Source organism: Pleurodeles waltl, chromosome 3_1 (assembly GCF_031143425.1).
Source record: "Pleurodeles waltl isolate 20211129_DDA chromosome 3_1, aPleWal1.hap1.20221129, whole genome shotgun sequence".
Taxonomy (NCBI): domain Eukaryota; kingdom Metazoa; phylum Chordata; class Amphibia; order Caudata; family Salamandridae; genus Pleurodeles; species Pleurodeles waltl.
The window spans coordinates 909,247,030-909,269,536 of NC_090440.1; the positions used below are offsets into that span (position 1 = coordinate 909,247,030).

Genomic DNA, 22,507 nt, shown 5'->3' on the forward strand with positions numbered 1-22,507 from the left:
ACTGAAACTGATATTAATATTGAACAAACTTGTATTCAAATGTGGTGAAGTGGTCAGCTTTAGAATGATGGGTCCTTTTGTTGAATCTTTTTTCTAATATTGTGAATATCTTCAAAATGAGAAAGCCCTGGAGTTGGGGTACCTATGGAGACTGGGCATAATGCAAATCATCTGGAAATCTGTTAACTTAATTCCTTTGGAGAAAACACTTAGTTAAAGAAAGCTGTAGTCTGTGGAATCTGTCTTGAAGAAAACATCTGTGAATATGTTTTTTACCTTAAAACTTTGTTTTGTGGGACAATTTGTCTGTTTTGGCCAAATCAATTCATTGAAAAGTTCCAAAAAGTAGGAATGAACAGACATAAAATACCTGATAAGGCATAACATACACCACTAAGAGTTTCTTTGAAGAAATAATGTCTCAATGTTCCAAAGTAAAATGTTATAGTAACTATCCCAAGGCTGTCTGCGTGCCATGGAGGACACTGTGTCCTACTCAGGAATGTTTCACATATCTAGCCTTCTAGAACTAAGTTTCAATGCACCTCAATGCTGCCCCCACTAGGTATTTTAAAGGAACAAAATTATGTGTGAGTCAGAATGTGGAAGTTATGCCCAGGGAAACCACTAACTTCTAGCATGCTAGGTGTACTTCATGAATTAGTCCTACTTAGACCTTCTTCAATGAAAAGTGTAGCAAGAATTAGTTTTTATTTTATTTTGCTGCATAACCTTTGTTGTAGGTGGTAGGTAAAATTATTTACTGAAAGAAGCTCCCACCTTGTTTTCATCTAATGTTTACAATTTCTTCGGCCCCAGGGGGACCCTAGATTCTTGTCAACTTGGAAGACTTCTCTTTGAAATCTCTTTACTGTTTTTCAATATCCCACTGATTTTTAATTCAGTAGATTTCCCTTACTGACTCACTATGTTGATTTGTTTTCTTTCTTCTTAATCTTCCCTTCTTCATCTATTTGATTTTTGCAACATTTTATCACAGAACATTCTCTTTAATTTGGTGTGAACACTTATGTTCTTTTTTACATTCACTGTTATGTTTTTGTTGATCTACTAAATTAAAATCTGAAACATTTCATCTGATTTCTGCCTTGGTGGTCAGGTTAAACTATGAAAGGTAAATCGAGATTACGATTATCGAAATTATTTTTACTTTGTGGGTCTATCCGTTCAGCAACGTGGAAGATCAATCACAGTTCACCTATTGCCTAACTAAAGAAATGTTAATAAAAGAGTGCATAAAGTACAAAAACCAAAATCATGTCTTATTTTAGTCTGTGGAATGAGATGTACATTCAGAAAAAATACTCAGTTAGGGGAAAGCGAAATAATTTGTGAGAATGAGTGATGGAAGAATAGCAATAGGTATTCTCACCTCCTCCAGATCATGAAGGCGACCACCATTGAAACCAGGACTATTAGAGCAGCAGTTGAAACCACCACAATGATGATGACTGGATTCTGTTCTGAAGAGACAAGGGCTACTGTGAAGAAGAATGGGAACACTGGTCATTGTAGAAAAGCTGCAGTATGAAAAAATAATGCATTTCTCAATTAAAGACTTGTGTGGTTTACATAGATTTATGAAATAAAGACCTTGTAGCAAAATTTAAGTTTAAGAGGCATGATGAGTATACAGATAATATATTTCTGAAAAGAAAATCCATTAGTTCTGTTGGGGTTTGCCATTGACTACGTGGGGATAATAACCCATGCTATGCAGTTTTTTTTATGGCTTAACAACAGCTGACACTTGGAAACTTTCCAAGTATTAAATAGTAGAGCACATCTGTCCAGACTTTAAATGAATACTTATGTCTGTAGTGGCAAGTTCACATTGTCAGTGTAACTCCTACGCAGATAATGCTTTTAGCTCTTACACGTTAAATAGTCTCTTTTTTATTAGTTCAAACCAAAGTCCCCTCATCACCTCCAGGTCACATTTTGTAGTTCTTACAGAGATCAAAGAATTTCCTTACAGTCTTCCCTTCATCAGTTAGCAGCTCAAATCCATTACAAGGGCAACCAACACTCTCTTAAGAATTTTAGAAGGCTGAAGCTGGGTGAAAATTCCCCTGATATGATGTAATTGTATATTCTGTTTACATATGTTAACTTGAATTATTTAAGAAACCATGCCAGCGACAAGAGAAAATGTCTCTTTAACACATTAAGAAACTGTCCCAAGCTCAATGAAATTGCCAGTGAATGCTACCATTCGTGATGAGACTTGAAATTGCTCTTATTCCATGACATTTGTTGTAAAACTTGAAATTGCCTCTTGCTCTTGAAACCTTCCAAAAGATTTGTAAGTCTCCTGTGGAAGTGCTACTGTTGCACAATTTGTGCTTGTTGTTTCCGGTGCTGACCACCGGCACTTAATTGTGATGGCCAGGGCTTATTCTTCAGCCTCAAGCATTTGCTGAGAGCAAAATACACATATGAGAAAGACGGAAGAAGGAAAAACTAAAAAGCGTCATAAAGGGAGAAAGTAGAAAGTTGCAGGATGAGCTGAAGGGGCAGGGGTGACCGGAAATGGATTGAAGAGGCCTGAGACGGCTTCAGGATTACGCTGCTTCAGTATTCAGTGCTGGCAGATGTAATTAAAGCAGTCTCGTGTTTAAGAGAAGGGCTTTGAGCATCGGCAGCACTTTATTTACAAGTTAAGCACTGTACTGTTCACATAAGTCTTTGAGTCCTTCTGATGAACCACAAAGTTGCCCAGTGGGTAGGCAATGGGATTCACCAGTATTAAAATTACTAAATGTCTGGGAAAGAAGCGGACAATAGTCCTTAGTGAGTGAACAAAATGAGCTTGTTAAATCGTGCGGGTTATTCTTGCAGTTGCTCTCATGTGCGTAAAACTGCTGCCCTGATCGATAAAAGTGAACCAGGAGATGGAGCACAATGTAATGTTGGTTGTTTAGTAGCCCCCTTCCATGAGCCTTAAAGTTACACTTTTAATTGGGAAAAAGACACAATCAGCCATGTATTACCTAATTGGTTATTGGCATTGACTTTATGTGTGGAAATACTCAACTACTCTTGTCTTTAGTCATTAAGAGAATTGAAACAGTGTTGGAGACCATACTTTTTTCCCCTGAAGCAAATAAATGCTTTTACAGTATTAACAATGGGTTTGCATTCTCTTGAGTCAACTAAAGTTCATGGTAGCTGTATACCAAGAACATGCTCACCAAATTTATAAATTGAAATCGAGGAATGTCTGAAATTATTAAGGTCAAGTACAAACTACTAGGCGCCGCAATCTTGACCGCCCATTACATACAGTATATTCATCTCCTATATGTTTTTTTGTAAGACTTGTGTGGTAGTCTGCCACAAGCTTTTGTGTTGTTCCCCTCCCACCAAGTTTTCTCTCAGAAATTGAACTTGTGGGGGACTTCAACAGAACCAATCATATAAATATGTTCTTGCAGTACCTAGAAAGGAGCATGAACGTTGTCAACTTTTTCAGAGACACTCCTTAGCTCCTACTATTTAAACTGATCTGACCCACTTTATCACACGCCTCATAACCTTGGGCAGCAGCTTGGCTGGTTAGACTCTCAATTTTTATAAAAGGTTTATTTTTTGGTAATTTTTTTTTTACCCAAGTATGACATTCTTTTCCCTTTAAGCTATGTATTTGAACCACTATGTCTTGAGCACCCGTGATATACAGTTACTCAACTGAGATGTAAAATAAACAAAATAGTGTGATTTTTGTACCTGGATGCTGTCTGTGGCAGTTTTCTCCGATTTGAGAAACTATCTGATTCAGTAGAAGGATCGCTCAATTAACTGAACATCGGTCACTCATCATCAGTTTCACGCCATGCAGTGCCGAATCTGCCGACCTCCGGAAGGTGGGCAAATTGAGTACCTCAGTAATAATGACATTTGATATTCATAGCAAATGAATGGTCAAGTAAAAGTAATAAAGTTATTAGTGGTATATGAGGATTGTTCGGCTCTGCTGCTGTTCCATATCTGAGCTGCACTGCAATCAGTCTGTTTCACCCAGCAGCAAGGCGGCCAAGTGTAAGACACCCTAGGGACCCTGTCACTCATGAAAAGCAGGTGAATGTAGAGTTATGCTAGAAATGAGACTTATCACCCAAGGATGCACAACATATGTATGTGTCTTTTGCTTCAAACAGTATGAAAGTTTTATGAACCTCGACCCCAGACCACGTCCACGACCGGAACAAGAATTATCCATTTTACGAGTATGCCCTGATGTTGCAAGGAGTTTTTCCCGCCCACCGTTCCTTTCATGACGAAGAGTACAGAGCAGTATGGATCAGGAATGTTGCGCAGCCTTTTCGTTGTTTACTGTTGTCGCATACACATGCACACATCCAGCACTGAAGCTAATATTTATGGAGGTGTTACATGCTCTTTAGAGGCATTTGTTAAGTGGCTTTTTATGAAATGCCAAAGCTGGAGAGGTTTTGTGTTTCTTATCGGAAGCAAGAAAATGTTCTCCAAAGGATATCTCTCGCTGAAGTATTTGTGCGGCATTTTTCTCCTACAAGGTTTTAGCAGATAATATTTGCTACTATTTGTTCATTTTAAATTACCAAAGATTTTGAAATGTTTAAAGAATCGTGCGAAAGAAGAACGTTTGCCATTTGTTCCACCCATATCTTAAGATCATGGCCGTTCTCGATGACTTCAGCTGACTGACAGAGCCACAAGCACCATTCTAGGGTAATTCTCTAAATAGTAATGACCAGTGGAAAGGTCGAATATTAGAAGGTGAAATATGGTGATAATCTGTTCACAGAGTTGCAATGCATCAGATAAAACTTCGAGTTCCTCGAAGTGGAATACCTCTTCATCTCCTGGAATAGTTTGGTGCTCTTTGTCTTGGGAACAAGAGTGGGTTTCATCTGCTGGTTTTCTGGCACATACAATACAAACGTGCATCGGTTCTGCGCATACCTCTATCTATATGCCTTCAATGATGGTGAGAAGAGTGTGAGTATCTTCAGACCTAAATGTTTAACTAGATCCAGCACGGACCATAGTTGGGAGCTTGATTAAAGACGAAATGGAAGCCCAGATTTGGACTCCAGAGCCAGGATTTTCTAATGACTGTACATTGCCATGTACAGAAGTTCGGGATCAGTTGCTAATTTGATTGCGTTTTCAATCTGCTAGCTACAGGAGCTTAAAGCATTTGGGCCCATATTTATACTTTTTTAGAGCCATAGTTGCAGCGCTTTTACAAAATACAATTGCATTTTGTAAGTTTGCGTCGCTTTTGCGTCAGAAAACGAAGCAAATGCGGCGCAAAAAAATTATAAATATGGGCCTTGGTACGCCAAAAGATACAACAGTCTGCTTTCATTTTTAAACTTTGGCCGGCAGACAATAGCACCTAGAAGATTCGAATTGTAATCGCCACTTTTCCACTTAGCCAAACTATGGCTTCCCTCTTAGCAAATTAGGGAGTACTTACAAAAGGTTCAAATGCTAGCTGTACATGCTGTATAAAATGTCAATTTATACATGAATCAATTTCTATTGATCTTTAATCACCACAGAGAATGTCTGAAAACTGGTGCAGAAATATAGAAGACTCTTTAGTCAAGGATTACATTTTGAAGCTGCCCACAACACCAGGAAGCTTCCATCCTGAAAAAGGACATTTTATGTGGTATGGTAAAAATTGAAGTATTGTGTGGTTGATTCAAATCAGCTTTAAAAAGCGAGTCAACATGTACTGCAACTTTACACAATCAGTTTTGTATTTATTTCCTTAAAGTTCGATATGACAGAACCAAGACAAAATGGATGACAAAGTACACAATAATGAATTCTCAACTATATGCTTAGATAACATTTCACTATTTCAATACAGTTCACAACAATTTTTCACATCATTCATGAAATAACACGCACTAAAATTTCTGGCACAACTTCTGGCACAAAAGAAGTAAAAACTGTAACGGTCCTTAATTCCATTTAAAAATGTAAGGCTAATATTACAATATATAATGTAAGTTTCATAATTTTGCCATCAAACAGTAACTTGACATAATTGTACGAATACATGTTTTACTCTCTTAAATACGTTTTTCCTTTCGTGAACATATTATCAATCATCCCACACAAAAGTGTGTCATTTTCTGGAAATAACTCATTTTATCCCTAAAGAACAGCTTTTAATTTTCAGTAAATAAATGTGCCTTGTTCATAATACCAGTTTATCATTTCCATGAGGTTTTATGATATTTTATATGGTATTAGGTTTTCAAATGTGCCACTGTTTGACACGTCCTCTTTTTGACCATCACATTAAAGACATACCCAGCATATGCCATGGTAGTCATCAAATGTAAGTGATGCCCATAAAAATCCATGCAGGTGTACATACATTAAGGCCACCATTTCACCAAGGATGCACAGACTATGTCAAGGATGCAAGGTGTTTGTCAGGACTAGCAACACCCCACCGTAACGTCAATATAATGCGTCCATTACTTACGATAATGGCATTACTCCTAGTCCTACTCCCTCACCTTCCTTCCCACCAATGAGGCTCCCTGCCTCCCCCTAGACCCCTCCCTTCCCCTTAACCCCTTCCCAACCCCCACCACCTCCTGTACAGAAACAAGCCCAAACAGCAACTCAGGTGGTCCGTACCGGGAGGGCGGGAGGGAACGGAAAAAAAGGCGAGGGAGTAGGACTAGGAGTAATGCCATTATCATAAGTAATGGACGCATTACCTCCCGTCCCTCCCTCGCCTTCCTTCCCACCAATGAGACATAGCAAGAGAAAAACAGGAGACGGACACTGAGTTGCAACAAGTTTAATCACAACCAACAAAGGACACCGAACAAACACCCTCTTATTACATCATAGAGGACAAGACACGGTGACCCAATACCAACTCCAAACTGCACAAATCCACCAGTCTGTAATGACGAACAAAGGTTGAAGGTGAGGCCCAAGTAGCGGCCCTGCAAATTTCCACCACAGAAGCACCCTGTAGCTCCGCCACCGTAGCAGCCATACCCCTGGTAGAACGGCCCTGTATCCCTTGGGGCGGAACCACCCCTTTCAAAGAATAAGCCATCAAAATCAGAGAGCGAACCCACCGACTCAAGGAAGCAGTGGACGGCTTCTCCCCTTTTCGAGACGGACCGAAATTCACAAACAGAGAATCACCTTTCCGGAAAGGAGCAACCACCCTTAGATACTCCAACAAAGCCAGACGCACATCCAACGAATGCAACCGAACCTCCTCATCCGAGGAAGGATCGGGACAAAAGGAAGGAAAGATAACCTCCTGTCGAGCATGGAAAGACGAATTAGCTTTGGGAACAAACGAAGGAGCCGGTATAAGCACCACCCGATCCGGAAAAACCTTACAAAAAGGAAAAGAGCAGACCAAGGCCCCCAACTCCCCCAAACGACGGGCTGAAGTAATGGCCACCAGAAAAAAAGTTTTCAAAGAAATATGACGCAAGTCACAGGAAACCAGAGGTTCAAAAGGAGGAACAGTCAAGGCATCCAACACCAAAGAAAGATCCCAGGAAGGAAAGGCCCACACCGGATGAGGAAACAAGTTAAAAAGCCCCTGGAAAAACCAAGGCATCAAATGACCCTCATCAGAGAGATTACGCCATGACCACTAAAAGCCTGAATTACAGCCCACTGCATCCGTAGGGAAGCCACAGACAAGCCCAACTGGGCCCCATCCTGTAAAAACTGCATCACCCCAAACAGAAAAGCAGCCGTAGGATCTAACCCATGCCGCAACACCAGGAAGAAAAAATCTTTCACTGCCGACCATAAGACAGTAAAGTGGAACGATGCCGTGAAGCCAGTAAAGTAGAACTCAAAGCTACCGGAACCCCTAAGCATGTCAAACCCCTCCGTTCAACTTCCAGGCCGTCAAGTGCAACTGCCTCAATGACCCCATCGGGAGGCAAGGAAACTCCAGAGGCGAGGGACAGAGAGGCAGAGTCCACCCGGGATCTGAAGCCATCAACGGAAGCAACGGAAACCAATTCGCCCTCGGCCAATGGGGCGCGATCAGGAGAACCCTGGCCTTCAGAAGGCATACCCTCACCAGAAACACACAGAGCAACTGGAAGGGCGGGAACGCGTACAAAAGATCCTGAGGCCAAGGACACAACATCCCGTCCACCGCCCAAGCCTGAGAACAACGAAACCGGCAGCAAAAGCGACTGACTTTCGAATTCTCTGGGGAGGCAAACACATCCAACACCGGAAGACCCCACATGGGAACCAGGTGATGAAACAGAGACAACCGGAGGGAGAAAAGCTGAGACGAAGGAATGACCCGGCTCAGAGGATCCGCCTGAACATTGACCACGCCCTGAATGAAGGTGGCTCGTAGGGAAAGAACCCACTTTTGTGCCCAAACAAAAATGTCCCTCGCAATGCGGAACAGTGACCGCGACCTGGTCCCTCCCTGCCGGTTCACGTAAGCTTTGGTCACCAAGTTGTCTGTCCGAATAAGAACTGCTAAACCCTTCAGGGATTCCTGAAAATGAATCAGTGCCAGAAGCACCACCTTCAACTCCCGCCAATTCGAGGAGCGTCTGGCCTCCAGAGGCGACCAAAATCCTTGGACCTGAGCCGACCCCATCCAAGCCCCCCAACCTGAGAGGCTGGCATCGGTCGTCATCACCATCTGGTGAGGAGGAGATAAAGACACCCCTACACAAAGATGAGCCGGCACCAGCCACCAACCCAACTCCCGGCGAACAAACCCCGACACAGGAATCCATGCCCGAAGAGAACTCAACCCTGGAGACCAACGAACGAGAAACCAGTTCATCAGGCAAAGAAGATGAAACCATGCCCATGGCACTAGACAAACCACTGATGCCAAATGACCCTGCAGACGTAACCACTGAAGGGCTGTGGGGGCCGGCAGCGACACCTGTGACCGGAGGCACACCAACCGCTTCTCTGACACAGTCACCAAGCCCTGAAGAGTCAGAAATCGGCCCGAGAAAAAACAGATCCTGGGAAGGGACCAAATCTGACTTCCCCCAGTTGACCAAAAAAACGTGGTTTTGAGGGACCAACAGAACACGGGCCACATGCCTTTGTAACATAACCTGAGTGGGCGCTTGAATTAGAATATCGTCCAAATAAGGATGGACAATCACCCCTTCAGAATTTAGAAGAGCCACCAGAGGGGCGAGCACCTTGGTGAAAATCCGGGGATAGGACTTGAGGCCAAATGGCAGAACACAAAACTGAAAATGGTCCTGGCCCACCGCAAAGCGGAGGAACTGCTGAGAAGGCAGAGCCACTGGAACATGCAGGTAAGCATCCTGCAGATCCAGAGACCCCAGGAAATCCCCTGGACCGACCAGAGGAAAAATCGACTGAATGGAAAGGAGACGGAAATGTACAGTCTTGATCCAGGAATTCACACCCTTCAGATTGAGGACAGGATGAAATCCCCCTGACACTTCCGGAACTAGGAACAAGATGGAATAAGTGCCAGACCCCTCTCCCCCACAGGAACATGAGCTATGGCCCTCTTGAGAAGCAAGTCCCGGACCCCTTCCAACAACGCCTACCTCCGGGCCCCGTCCGCAGGCAGTGGAGTAGGACGAACCACGGTATCTGGAGGTACCATGTCGAAGTCTATGGCGTAGCCATTGCTTACAATGTACAGCACCCAGCGATCGCTGACATCCTCCTGCCAAACGGGAAGAAAGTGCCTCAGCCGTCCCCTAACCGGCCCTGTGCCAGGCCCACACTGATTGTCAGGACCCCTTCTTGAATCCTCCCCACCCGAAGAAGCAGACTTTTTAGGAGAAAAACGGGGCTGAAAACGATGCTTTCTGAAAGAAAAAGACTTGGAATCAACTAAGGGAGAAGACCACGAATGCTTCCACCAACCCTTGCCAGAAGAAGAACCACCTTTGTAAGGCAAGGCGTGTTTCCTCTCCTTAAAAGCCTTCGAAAGCATGGAAGGCAACTGATCTCCAAATAAATTGCGCCCCTCAAAAGGCAGTCTCAGGAGAGCAGACTTCTCCCCAGGATCTGCCTTCCACATCCTTAACCAGAGGGACCTACGAGCCCCAATCAAAGCTCCTGACGCGCAAAAAAAGCCAATAATGCAACCAATACTCCGTAACTAGCCACTACGCCAGAGTGAGTACTACATGTTCAATTATTGCCATAATTTCAAAGTATCTACGAATAGGTCAGTGGTGGCACGCAGTGTCCATAACTATGCCAAAATTCATCATTCCTGGGATTCCACCGTCATGTCAGGAAAAGCAACAACAAGGCCAATGTTACTAACAATATGCCAGGCCGGCTGACAATTATTTCACAACTGCCAATAACAGTGCCAAGCCTGTTCATTATACCAGATATGTCCACATCTACATCAATAACTATATCTATATAGCTATATCTATATTTAGATGTAGATATCTATATCTGTGACTCGGACATTATTTCAATGATGCCTTTGTCCATACCAGATGTAAATGCCACAGCCGAGTTGGCCAATAATGGCAAGCACAGACACAATATACAACAATCATGCCACAAATAGCCACTGCTACCACTGGGGTGCCACAATCAAACATCAATGTACACTAACCTCATATATGGATTACAGCACATACATATCCACACAGAGGCAGGCAAATCACATTCACACATGCATACACATACATACATAAACAAAGAGAATAATGCAGGCAAACATATCTAGTAACAGGGACACAGGTACCCTTAGTCATATACAGACATGCACACATATGACAATGACACACACACAAATCAGCTCTCTTTTCCATATCCCTTTTTGCTGACATTGCAATACAAGTACCACTGAGCAGTCTTCTGAAATAAAACAGTGTCAGATTTGATGGGTCACCCAAAAGGATCATGTGGCATTAAACATCTGATAGCTCAGGTAGCTCTGAGTCTCCTGAGCCTCATTAATATCTGCCAGGCAGGAGGGCATAGTCCAGGAAACAGGCTTGTGGAGCATATACAGCTGAAAGAGGCATTAGCGAAGGGAGGGATGAGTACAGTAAGCTATGGCTGAATTGTATTTACTGCTCCACGTAGGCCTCTGCCTCCTCTTCTAATAGGCTGAGTCTTTGTGAAGGTAAGTAAATGAGAGAACGTAGTGCGAATCTGGGTGGCCAACGGTCCTGTCAGAACTTAGGGTAAGATGTTTTCTTACCTTTAATCTTGCCAAAATTTGGAAAAGTCTTTATTGGGTCTCAGCTCACACTGAGCTAGCCCAGAAACACACACACAGAATACACACACACAGCCTTACTCTCCTGGGCACAAAGTATTTGGATGATAGTGGGTGCCCCAAAGCAGGACGATTCGGTGAAAGTTCAGGAATTAACCATGTTAGTGGTATTCACCTCCTTGTTATCGTAGTCTTTTTAAATATGTATTTATTTTATTATTATAAAAAAAATGATCAAACTCACATAACATAATAATGAAACCTACTCCATCCCGTCATGAGCACAATGTATTCTATGTTGTACATTCAGAAGTGAATCAGTTAGTCTCTACAGAGTATACCTTTATGAATGTCCAAAACAACTCTCTTCCCCTGGCTGGGAACATGAGATTATCATCCGCTAATTCCCTTAAAAGTGGGGAAGAACCAGTAAAAGTTATCTGGGAGATATCGTATCTAAGTGATACCAGCTTTCCATCCACCTCCAAATCACCTCAAATTTCCTTTTGCAGCCCCGTCCCCCATATATTTCCTTCTCCATGAGTTCACACTAATCCATTCCCTTTTTCCATTCCCCATACTGGGGAAGGGTTCCCACTCCCCACTGTCCTGCATTATCACATTTCGGCACTGTGCAACCTAGGTTAACAAGGAGTTTGTGATACTGGGTGTGGTCAGTCTGTCCACACACTCCCAGTTGTGCCAGTTTAGGTTAGAGTTCCAATGCCTTACCCGCTGCTTTCTCAAGCACATCCTTCACTGACTGCCAGAAGCCCATTATCATGGGGCAGCTCTTAAGTGCTTGATAAAATGTACCCTCTTGTCCACACCATCCAAGACAATGTGCGTCTGTAGCCATACCTAGTTTATAGAGCAAGGAGGGTGTATGATATACTCTGTACACAAGTTTTAACCCATTGGGTGCCCAGGACGTAATTGTTATGTCCTCGTTTGCAGCGCTCAGGTGCTGAGGATGTAACCGTTATGTCCTGCTATGGGCGATGGCCTGGCATCCCCCTCCCATAGGCAGGGATGGAAGTGGAATCGCTTCCCCTTCCACCCACACCCCCACCTCCTGACCCCCCCAAGTGACATCTAATGACATTAGCACGCAATCGTGCGCTGACCTCATCATAGGCAGCAAAAGCATTTCTCTTCTGTTCACATGCTGGGGGCGGGAGAGGCATCAAAGGAAAGGAAAGGTGTGTCCTTTCCTTTGATGTCTCTGAGCATTTCTGCTGCCCAATCGTGAAGCGATCGGGCCGCAGAAATGGCCACTAGACACCAGGGATTTTTTTTATTTTTATTTATGCAAAAGGGTAGCGGACCCTTGGGAAGGGACGCGCCCCAGGTGGGCAATTTTGAATTAGGCCTTTTCACCACTCCCCCCCCCCCCCCGGGGCAGATCGACCTACCGTAATTAGGCCAATCTGCCCTCAGGGATGGCAAAAGCCCCTAAACATCAGAGATATTTTTTTTTTTTATTGTTTACAGGTGAGGAGTGACCTCTTAGGCAAGGGCCGGTCCCCTGGGGGGGAAAGGGGGAATTCTATTTTGAATTTTGGCCATTTCTGCCCTTGGGGGCAGAAACCACTAGACACCAGGGATTTTATTTTAGGTCAGTTTCATGCAAGGGGAGCAACCCCTTAGGCAAGGGTAGCTCCCCTGGGGGGGGAAGGGAAGATTTATTTTAGGCCAGTTCTGCCCCCCTTGGAGGCAGATTGGCCTATTTAATTAGACAGATCTGCCCCCAAGGGAAGCTGAGACTACTAGGCACCAGGGATTTTTTTTTTTACAGATAGGGAGCGACCCCTTAGGCAAGGATTGCTCCCCTGGGGGCAATTTTATTTTAGGCCATTTCAGCCCCCCTTGGGGGGGACATAATTGGTCATAAGGAAATAGTCCAGTCTCGAATGGACATCATGGGAGCCAAACCAGAAAGAGTATTCTTTCTCATGTTCCTGCAGAGCCCTCCAAATGTCACACATTCCCAGAGTTCTTGTGAAACGGTCCAATTTCCCCCTTGTCACACTACCTTCCCCCATTGACTGCTCTTATCCTCAGACAAAGCCCATTGCTCACGATTTTCAGGAAGAACCTCAAGACGTGGCTTTTCGGATGAGGCTCATACCCATCCCACCAACCTATATTTGCCTCCCCCATACGCTAGTGTTGTGGATCCCCCAGGTGCGTCTCCTGTAGATAGACTATATCTGGTTGACATCTGTGTATGGCTTTGTGGACCAACCCCTTTTTATCTTGTACTCCAAATCATTTACGTTCCACGTTAAGAACGACAACTGTCTACTCTGTATCCTTTCAAGTGTGGCATGTGTCTTCCTTTATCTCACCCTTCCCAAGAACCAATGATCGACTTTCCTACAACTGACAATGTACTGTGGCATGCTAAACTACAAAACTCTACCCTGTAACTTACTCCCCGCCCTACTTTACTGTGTTGTGATTCATTAACAAACCACTTACCAAACACACAGTATGTATGATCCCCAAAACTAAGAACCAGAAAACCTAATTGTGACATTGTCACTGTGGTACAGGCCACTGTCTCTGCCTTGCGGCTGTCTGTGTAAGTACTCATATCTCCAAATTGTTGTATATGTATGGCAAGGCCCTTCCCAGAGCGTGAAATGGTGTTGTCTGGGTCATGTTCCTTATGGCTCCCCTCAACCCAGTTGGTCTGAGGTCATGGGTTTTACAATTGGCAGAGTGTCCACCTTGGACCCATGTTTCATTTTCATATGATTTGAGCCTCTGCCCCCTCCTTCTAGGGCTAAAGACCACCACTTGTTGTTTCCCAGGGAAGTTTCATGTTGTCTAATGTCCAAGACTGCCTTGACCTGTGCCTCTTTAATTTGTGTCTGAGTTGGGGAAGCGCTATTCTTCTTTCTCGTGCTCCTACACTTGCTCCTCACCTTTCACCATCCATCTCCAGCCTCCTCACTCATTGGTCTCCCACACCACAAGCCACATGCTTCTAGCCAGGACCAAGCCACATGTGGCGTGCCCATTAAAAGAGCTTTCCCATTGCGAAAAACTCATAACTTTACTGGGTAGAGGAGCCCATAATTCTGGTCCAATGTGCGCAGGACTCTGTTCACTGTAACATATGCCCCTCTAAGCTTTTGGAACAGGTTAGCGTAGTCGGGATATCAATTGAACTTTTAACCTTCAATCATCAATGACCCATGTTTTCTTGTTGTCTGAAGGGTCACATCTCTGTCTTAAAGGTCATTTGGTGAAAAATTATTGGGCGTGGATTCGTCCCTGGAGGTGGCGGGTCGACAGGAACCCATGTGCCCTTTTCACTGGAAAGAACCAAGATGGCTTCCCCTTCCAAGACAGTGTCCATCAGACATCCTTCCATGTAAAGTTCAAGAGATGGGCCCTCCATCCTCTCTGGGTCTCCCACCAGGGGAACATTGTGACTATGGGGCTGGCTTTCCACATCTTCAAGTCAAATCATCAACTGTTGCACTTCTTTCTTCATGGTTGAGACTTTCTGAGCCCGAACTTTGACTTGCAGTACTGTCATTCTCAGTGTTTCCTCTGTTCCCTTAACTCGATCAATCAGCTTCCTTTGACCGTCCCGCAAGAGCCCCACCTCTCCTGCTACTGCCGCTATTTGCATCTCCAGAGACACTTTAGTTACTCTTATAGCCCCCAAAATTGCAGCCGTGTGCACAGCCAGAGTAGCGGGTCCACTATCAAAGTTTTTAACACTGTCTCCAGCCGATGTCCCAGTGGATCCCACCCTAACTGCCCATTGTTTAACCATTTTACCATTCAACTATGTCTTTCTGAGCACTATCGGTTTCAGGGGTTATATATCAAGCAGCACCACTGCAAGCTATAGCGCACAAGCTATGTAGGCCCTGTTAAGAGTACTGTGACTACCTCCGTGGGCAATCTGTAAATGGATATTGAAGTCAAAGAGTGATCAATCCACACCTGAGACACCAGCCTCACTCCATCTTTTTACTGTCTCCCTCTCCTTCATGAAATGGTCACTGATCTCTTCCGAATGGTGTATGTGCTAGATAAAGTAAGGAACAAGCAGCTTTCAGTCATAGAACATTAGTGAGTTGATGACCCACTCCCACCTTATAGTCCAGAATCTCTGCAGTGCGTTGTCATGCCTCACTGCAAGTGCCCCTCGGATGCACAGCCCCTCTTTGAATCACCACTTATCTAAGCATGTAGAGAAGGGGTGGGGAAGCCATCACCAATGATATAATTTCAAATATTCCCCAATAACTTTCTGGCACATTGTGTGTGGTCCATGTCAGTCTGTACCAGCCCCATGATGGCACAGTCAATTTGCAAAGACTGCTTCCCACCATGTTCATTGTTATCCTTCATGCGGCGCTGCAACATTGGTTATTCCTTCGTTATTCCCCCAGGGCCATTGTGATCTTGCTACACTGCGCTTAGTGCTTCCCGGCTGCGTGGAAGTCTTTTGTGACAAGTAATTTAGCCCAAGGAAGGGAGCGAGGGGGTGAGTTTCCAGATCACAGTACCTCCTGAACAGGTCCTCTTTGTCCCCTCAGGCACCTTATGCACCCCTTTTAGGACCTCGCAGCCATCCCATTGAAGTGCAATTGATTTTAAAAACCCCTGGTATGCATCTTTCTGTATAGCAGCTGCCACTCCTCCTCATGCGGTGCCACTTCTTCATTCATTCCCCTGGAGCCTCTGTACTCCAATAGAGGTGCAGCTCACCGCCGACCCCTGACTGGCACAGGGACCTATGGCGCTGTCATTTGCAGTGCAGTCTTCTCTGCCTCAACAGGGAAATCAACAAACGAGCACCATTTTGTGTGCAGTTGGTCTCCGTCGACCGCAGACCAGGCTGCCCTGTAGAGGGCACAGAATCAGTAGAGTCAAGCTGTGGTGGTCTTTCACCATAGATATCGTTGATGGAGGGGGCTTTTCACTACCCCATTGCAGGATTATTTTCTCCAGGGGCCGCCAATCAGCTCAGGATGCTCAGACTAAGCATCCACTACCAATTCCAGCCAGGCCACACCCACTGCTGATTACATTCTGATGTGTTAACCATACACCAAACAAAGCATAGCACAACTCATAATTACCCTTGGAGATAATTGTCACAAGATGGGAAGGCTCTTGATGCACTGATGCAAACCATGAACATGATGGGTCTTTGGTGGTAAAAAACACATTGGAACATGCAATCATTATTCTTAGACCCGAAGACATTATTTATGTCATAGACTGTTTTTGCCATACATTGCATATATTTTGCATGTATCCAGCATTACCCCATGATGATGGTATCAGATGATGCATTCTAACTTAAGATATAGGAGCTATAGAACCTCCATCATCTATTCCTCAATGGACTTTTAAGAAGGAACTGTTGTTGGATAAGAATTAGCTAACATGATTAGCCTCAGTGGTTACAGATTTCTAAAATATTAATATAGACTCTGTCTCTACTACACCCCTATGAGATACATTGAATGCTTTTATTAGAGGTCATATCATCCAGTACAAGGCTCGTCTACTGAAGGCTAATGGAGCTACCAAAGCTCAGCCGCTTACATGTCTAAGATATATTTGTTACGAACCTCAACATCATGCAACCCTCAGTGAAATCAAGCAAACAGACTCACAGATTTTGGCATTGTATTTGTTCTCTGCTTTTGAATTTTAGATGCCAGCTAATTAGCTTCTATGAGAAGTTAAAAAACTCTCCCGCAATACCATCCAGTTCTGTTCCCTTTGCATTAGATAGCATGTTTAAGACTTAAGGGACAGATAGAGACAGTGGAGCAATACTTTTTTCTGAAGGTATAGAAAACCAGGGAGATGAATTTGATACAAAACAAGGCACTCGCCATAGGCATGTTAAGCCCTCTGGGAGACATGCGAGTTACTGGTTGATATTTTTGAACATGCTTTTTAAAGTAGTAAATATTGATGGATACTTTAGATATGGGGAAACAAAACCTAAGATTGTACTGATATTGAAAGAATGCAAGCCGTTGTAGTTACTAGCTTTGTATTTGCCAATTCTGCCAATGTATGTAGATAATAAGGCCTGTGCTTTCTTACTGGCCTTTCTGCTTTCTAAAACCATGAGTGATATGCTTACTACATCGGTTTAATCCCCATAAGCACATACCAATGCCCATACATTTTGCAGTATCTCTAATCGATCCACTGAAAATAATGGGACACCCTTTAGCTTTTACAGATTTGGATACCAGAAGACCCTTTGATTGAGTTGGGTGGAATTTCTGTGGAAGTTCTAGGAAGATTTTATTACCTCGATCAAGATGCCTGGCACATTTTGCGGTTCTATCTGTAAATGGATATCTCACCAGTACTTTTGTGCATGATGGATGCCCAGTGCCCCTAGTGCGCTTCATCTTCTAAATGCATTATTGCTTGACTCTTCTGCTGCAAAAAGAATCAATCCTGGCTGTAAATATCGTTGTCATGCCTTACATTTCACAGACTCGCACTTGCATTTTATTTCGCACATATTTCCTATTTTAGGGAAGTGGAGATTTAATGGTGTACCCAGAATCACAGGATTTTCAATCAACTGCTAAAGCCAGGAAGAAAACCCCGGTTTACAAATTCCAAAGTCATCATCTGGGACACTAGAGGCGGCATTCCCTACCATCTGCCATGTGTGACAACATGCAAGGACCCAAGCAAGACAATTCTGAATCTCGCAGCTTAGTCATCTCTTCAGGTGCGGCTTTTCTGCTATGATGAAGGAGAGTCGCCCCCACCGCCAGCAGCAGCAGCTGCAAAACTTTTACAAAAAAATAATACTAAACTATGGTTATTATTGTTTTCTTGTAAAAGGGGTGGGGCCATGGGCTGTGACGACTCCCCTTCAGTGCACATATATATGTTTAGCTGGGACTAGGCTCTCTCCAACCCGACATTGTGTTGCCTGGTTGGAGAGAGCAGGCACAGGCTCCCAGCCTGCCTGGGAGCACCCTGGCTTGGCGCTCTGAACCAATCTGAACACTGCATGACAGCAGCGTTCAGACTGGCCGCAGGGCAGGCTGGGAGCCTGTGCTTGGGGCTGCCGTGAAGGCAAGAGGAGTGGTGCGGTGGTGGTGGCAGCAGTGAGGTAAGTGGTTTTTATTTTATTAAATCATTTTTTCCTCCTCCCACCCACGCTGCACCACACCCTAAACGTACAGCGAGCCCTTCCTGCATCTCTTTATTGTAAATTAAAATATAACTAAAAGTCAATAAGTAAGCAACATTATACAGCTAAATTATTTCAATTACCAGCACCACTAAGCTAATATGCTATAAACGCAGGGTATTTGCAAGTGTAAGATAAAATAAGTGCCTACTGTACACTTTTTAGCGTCTCTTCAGGCAAGCTCGCTTTTTACAGACAGAAGCCCGTGGTTTTTTGTAACACTTCCAATACAGATATATTGCCCTGGTAAACTCTGAGCAACCTTTACCTTTCAGAGATAGCACAGATTCATGGTTATGCTAGTTGACATTAAGAAAATATTCCTGTTTATGGGAAGTACGTATAAAAATTTATGGTGTACAAATCGCTTCCCTTGCTAGTTTAATATTTCAGTATCGAGCCCTTGCAGACAGAGGTTTGCGATAGCTGTGCTTTTTACATGAAATTTTTATTGGATTCTATTCATTCCGAAAATGTCTTCAGTGCAGTAAATGGATGCAATTTAAAGCCCTGTTAAACACAATCTGTAAAATTCATACTGAGCAAGTCATCATTTGAAGCCTTCATTTATGGCCAGGCCAGGATATTAAACCAGGCAATCTCTCTGGTCTCTGTTTCAGCGAATAAGATTGGCGCATTATGAATACTGCTTGAAATTAGAGCCTCGAGAGCAAACCTTACAGTCGAAGAAACATACATGGACATAAAAAATACTGCTCCAAACACAGCTCGTCATTGGAATGAACTGTAGACCATCCAAATTCATTTAGTGATTTCGATTTTTTGGGGTGGTTTGGACAGTGCTGTGATACAATTGGGAGCGCAGATGGTGGGAATGGGTTCAATTCACAAGAGGTGCAAGTAACTCACTAAACTCATACCTAAAGACACCATCACTGAAAAGTGGTAAATTCTGGCTCAAACTAGACAAGTTTATAACACACATGCCCCTGTAGTTACGCTAATTCCCATTCTCCCTCTCACTCGTTCCCCACCTCTACATCCCCTACCCCCATATACCTGCCCTTCCCTACGTACTCCCTCCTCTATTACTCATATTTCTCTTTTCTGTCGTCTATCTCATCTCTCTTTTCTCCTTTCCTTCTTTTCTCTTACTCTCCACCCATCAGACCGCAACCAAGGTACCTTGCACACTTCCTCCCAGCAAACAGCTTCACTCCCTCGCCATACGCACACTGGACAACCCTATCTCAACACCACAAACACACTCATATCTACACTCTGCTTTCATATAAAGCTCGATTATTTTATGTTACACAGATGTTCCAGATGTTCTAATACGACACAGTGGATTCCTTTCTCTGTTTACTTTTCTGTTGTGTCTTCTTGTTGCATAAACTCTCAATAAAACCCTCTCAAAATGAAAACAAAGAATTTTGATACTGCCATATTTGCGTTTAATGTGGACTTGCAACACTGTAAGGGCACTGTTAAGGCAAGCATTAAGTGCATTCAGCTTCTACTGCATCTAGCTGCTCAGTGGAATCATGCATGAACTCCAGGATTATACGTTTAACCAGAATGATCACAAGTTTGAATTCCAGCATGCATACCCAACCTGTAAACTCTCTGAGGTAAAAAAAAGGAGTTCCCAGTAAGTTGGGTAACAATTCATTATCCTACAAGTGTTCCAATAAATACCCACAGGGTGAACACAACAAATTACCCAGTTCTGCGACCCAAACCCACACTTAGAGGATGAGAAATGTGTTTGAGAGAAGGGATTACCTAGTTAATCTACAGTGCCCAAATAATGGTTTGCAGAAAGTCAAATGGAAGAGAATAGGGGAGAAACAACACTGCACCCCATCTAAGGTCAATGCACTGTCTAGGTTAAATTTCTTCACTGCTAATTTACAGCTTGAGTACAAAAAAAAAAACAAAACTAAGGGCGAAAAGAAACTTATTTTAAACTAATACAAGAAAGCACTGGTCATGATTTCAACTTCTAACAATATTAACTATGTTATGTTAAAAGTTACTTGTAAACTGCATGTGTACCAAAGCTTCTTGCTGCTCTGATAATCCAAACAATCCATACCACAGATGGGGACTTAATTAGAAAACATAACTTTTTTCAAAAGCTGTGGAAAGGGATTGAGTGATGATTCAGTCAGACAAACTGAAGTACCAAATTCCACTTTCTAGAGGCAGCTACTGAGAAAGCATGATGTCCAAAAGTAACAGTACTTTTCCTAGGAACACTGAGCAAGGATTGATCATAGACCTTAAATTCCCAGAGGCCTTATGTCAACTAATTTGGACAGCAATAAAGTCTGAGAAGTTTCATCTCTATGAACTATGATCATCACCTTAAGGAAATTTCTTTGATGAACTATATGCCAATGCAATTGTTTTAGAAAATGAGTAATATGTTGGTATCTAGATACCTTACAGATCAGGTGAACAGCTGCATTTTCTATCAATTGGTGGAGAGATTTAGCTAGGACAGATAGGATAATGTAATTACTAAAGTCTAGATACATTTGACCAAGTGCATTTTTAAATGCAATCTGAATTTTATATCTAAATATGGAAAAATACTACAAACAGTTTTAACTGAAAAAACAGGTATTTCCAACTTGAGACTCATGAGAGGTAACTGAAAGATTAGCATCAGATATATGTCCATATTCTGTAGAGCCGAAAAGGGTGGTGGCCAGGAGTCCACCATGGTGGGTAAGATCAGGGGTCCTATGTTGATAATCCTTCAGGGACAATTATTACTTTGTTCTTAGAAGGATTCAACTTCAGGCCACATATGTACAACATGAAACCTGCGGGAAAAGTCTGGAGAATCCCTGGTGAACCCAAAGATCAATTGAGTGTCATCTAGCTACATATAAAATTGTGTCTCTGTTTGGACCCTATTCCCTTAATACCCAACTCCATGAAGAGAAGGAACAACGGAGTACTCTGAAGAAGAGAGGCAAGGTTCTTCACAAAATTGTTTTTAATCAAGGATAGTTCTTGGACATTAGAATAGCCCATAACTCTGCACCATAAAGGGGGGCGGAGCCTGTGGCCTCATAAACCTGAATTGCTGGACAAATAGGTTTAGTATATGAAGCAGCAAACTCCTTGAGCAAAGCACCAGTGATCTGTTTTTGTTTCACTGCTGCCTTGGCAGTGTGTGGCTTCCAGGACATATTCTCAGAGATTGTTAAACCTAAATGGCTGAAGGATTTCACCACCTCGAGTGGGATGCCTCTAAGCACACTGTTCCCTTTGAACGATGTATGTGGATTATACAACATCAATTTCGTTTTAGAAGTGTTGACCTCCAGTCACCTAGTGGAGCAGAACTCCTCAAAATGTGTTAGGAGTTTCTTTAAACCACTCAAGGTCTTGAAGATCAAAAGAATGGCATCCGCAAATAACAGGACAGGGACTTTAGCTGCCCCTAGAGAAGGCACATCTGTCTCCACCTGTGGCAAGAAAGGTGCAATGTTATTCATAAATAATGAGAATAAGGTGGGAGCCAAGACACAGCCTTGCCGTACTCCCCTTGACACTAAGCATTTGTCACTTAACTGACATTGGTCACCCCACCTGATACAGGCATGTTTATCCTCATGGAGGCACATAAGTAATGTGAGAATGTGGGGAGGCATTGCCACATCCGAGAGAATCTTCCACAACTTTTCATGGGGTACTAGATCGAACGCAGGTTTTAAATCGACAAATGCAACATAAGGATTCCCTCTAACAATTATAACCGTTTTCCAATAAAAAAGTAAAAACCTAAGACTTGGGGCCAGATTTAATGGAAAACGACGGTGCACGGTAATGAGCCAAACTTGGCAGCATTGTGCACCGTCATTTACAAAACGCAGAGATGCACCGTATTTACTAGAATACGGCGCACCCTGCGTTTTCCCCTGCACCAGCCCTAAACTTGCTGTTGTGCGCCAACACAGCCACCCTTGCACCCTAATGCAAGGATGGCTACGTTGAGGGGGAGATTGTTTTTATGCAGGAAGGAACACCTTCCTGCACAAAAACAATCTTAAATG

General features: G+C 43.4%; 1 protein-coding gene across 1 annotated transcript in view; it reads right to left on the reverse strand.

Annotated features, from left to right (window-relative positions):
- EPHA10 (EPH receptor A10) overlaps nucleotides 1-22,507 on the reverse strand; it is a 1,402,205-nt gene that overhangs the window by 644,715 nt on the left and 734,983 nt on the right. The window contains exon 8 of the mRNA XM_069223890.1: nucleotides 1,394-1,502. Within this exon, the coding sequence (XP_069079991.1) occupies nucleotides 1,394-1,502 (109 nt within the window). The remainder of the gene's footprint in view (nucleotides 1-1,393; nucleotides 1,503-22,507) is intronic.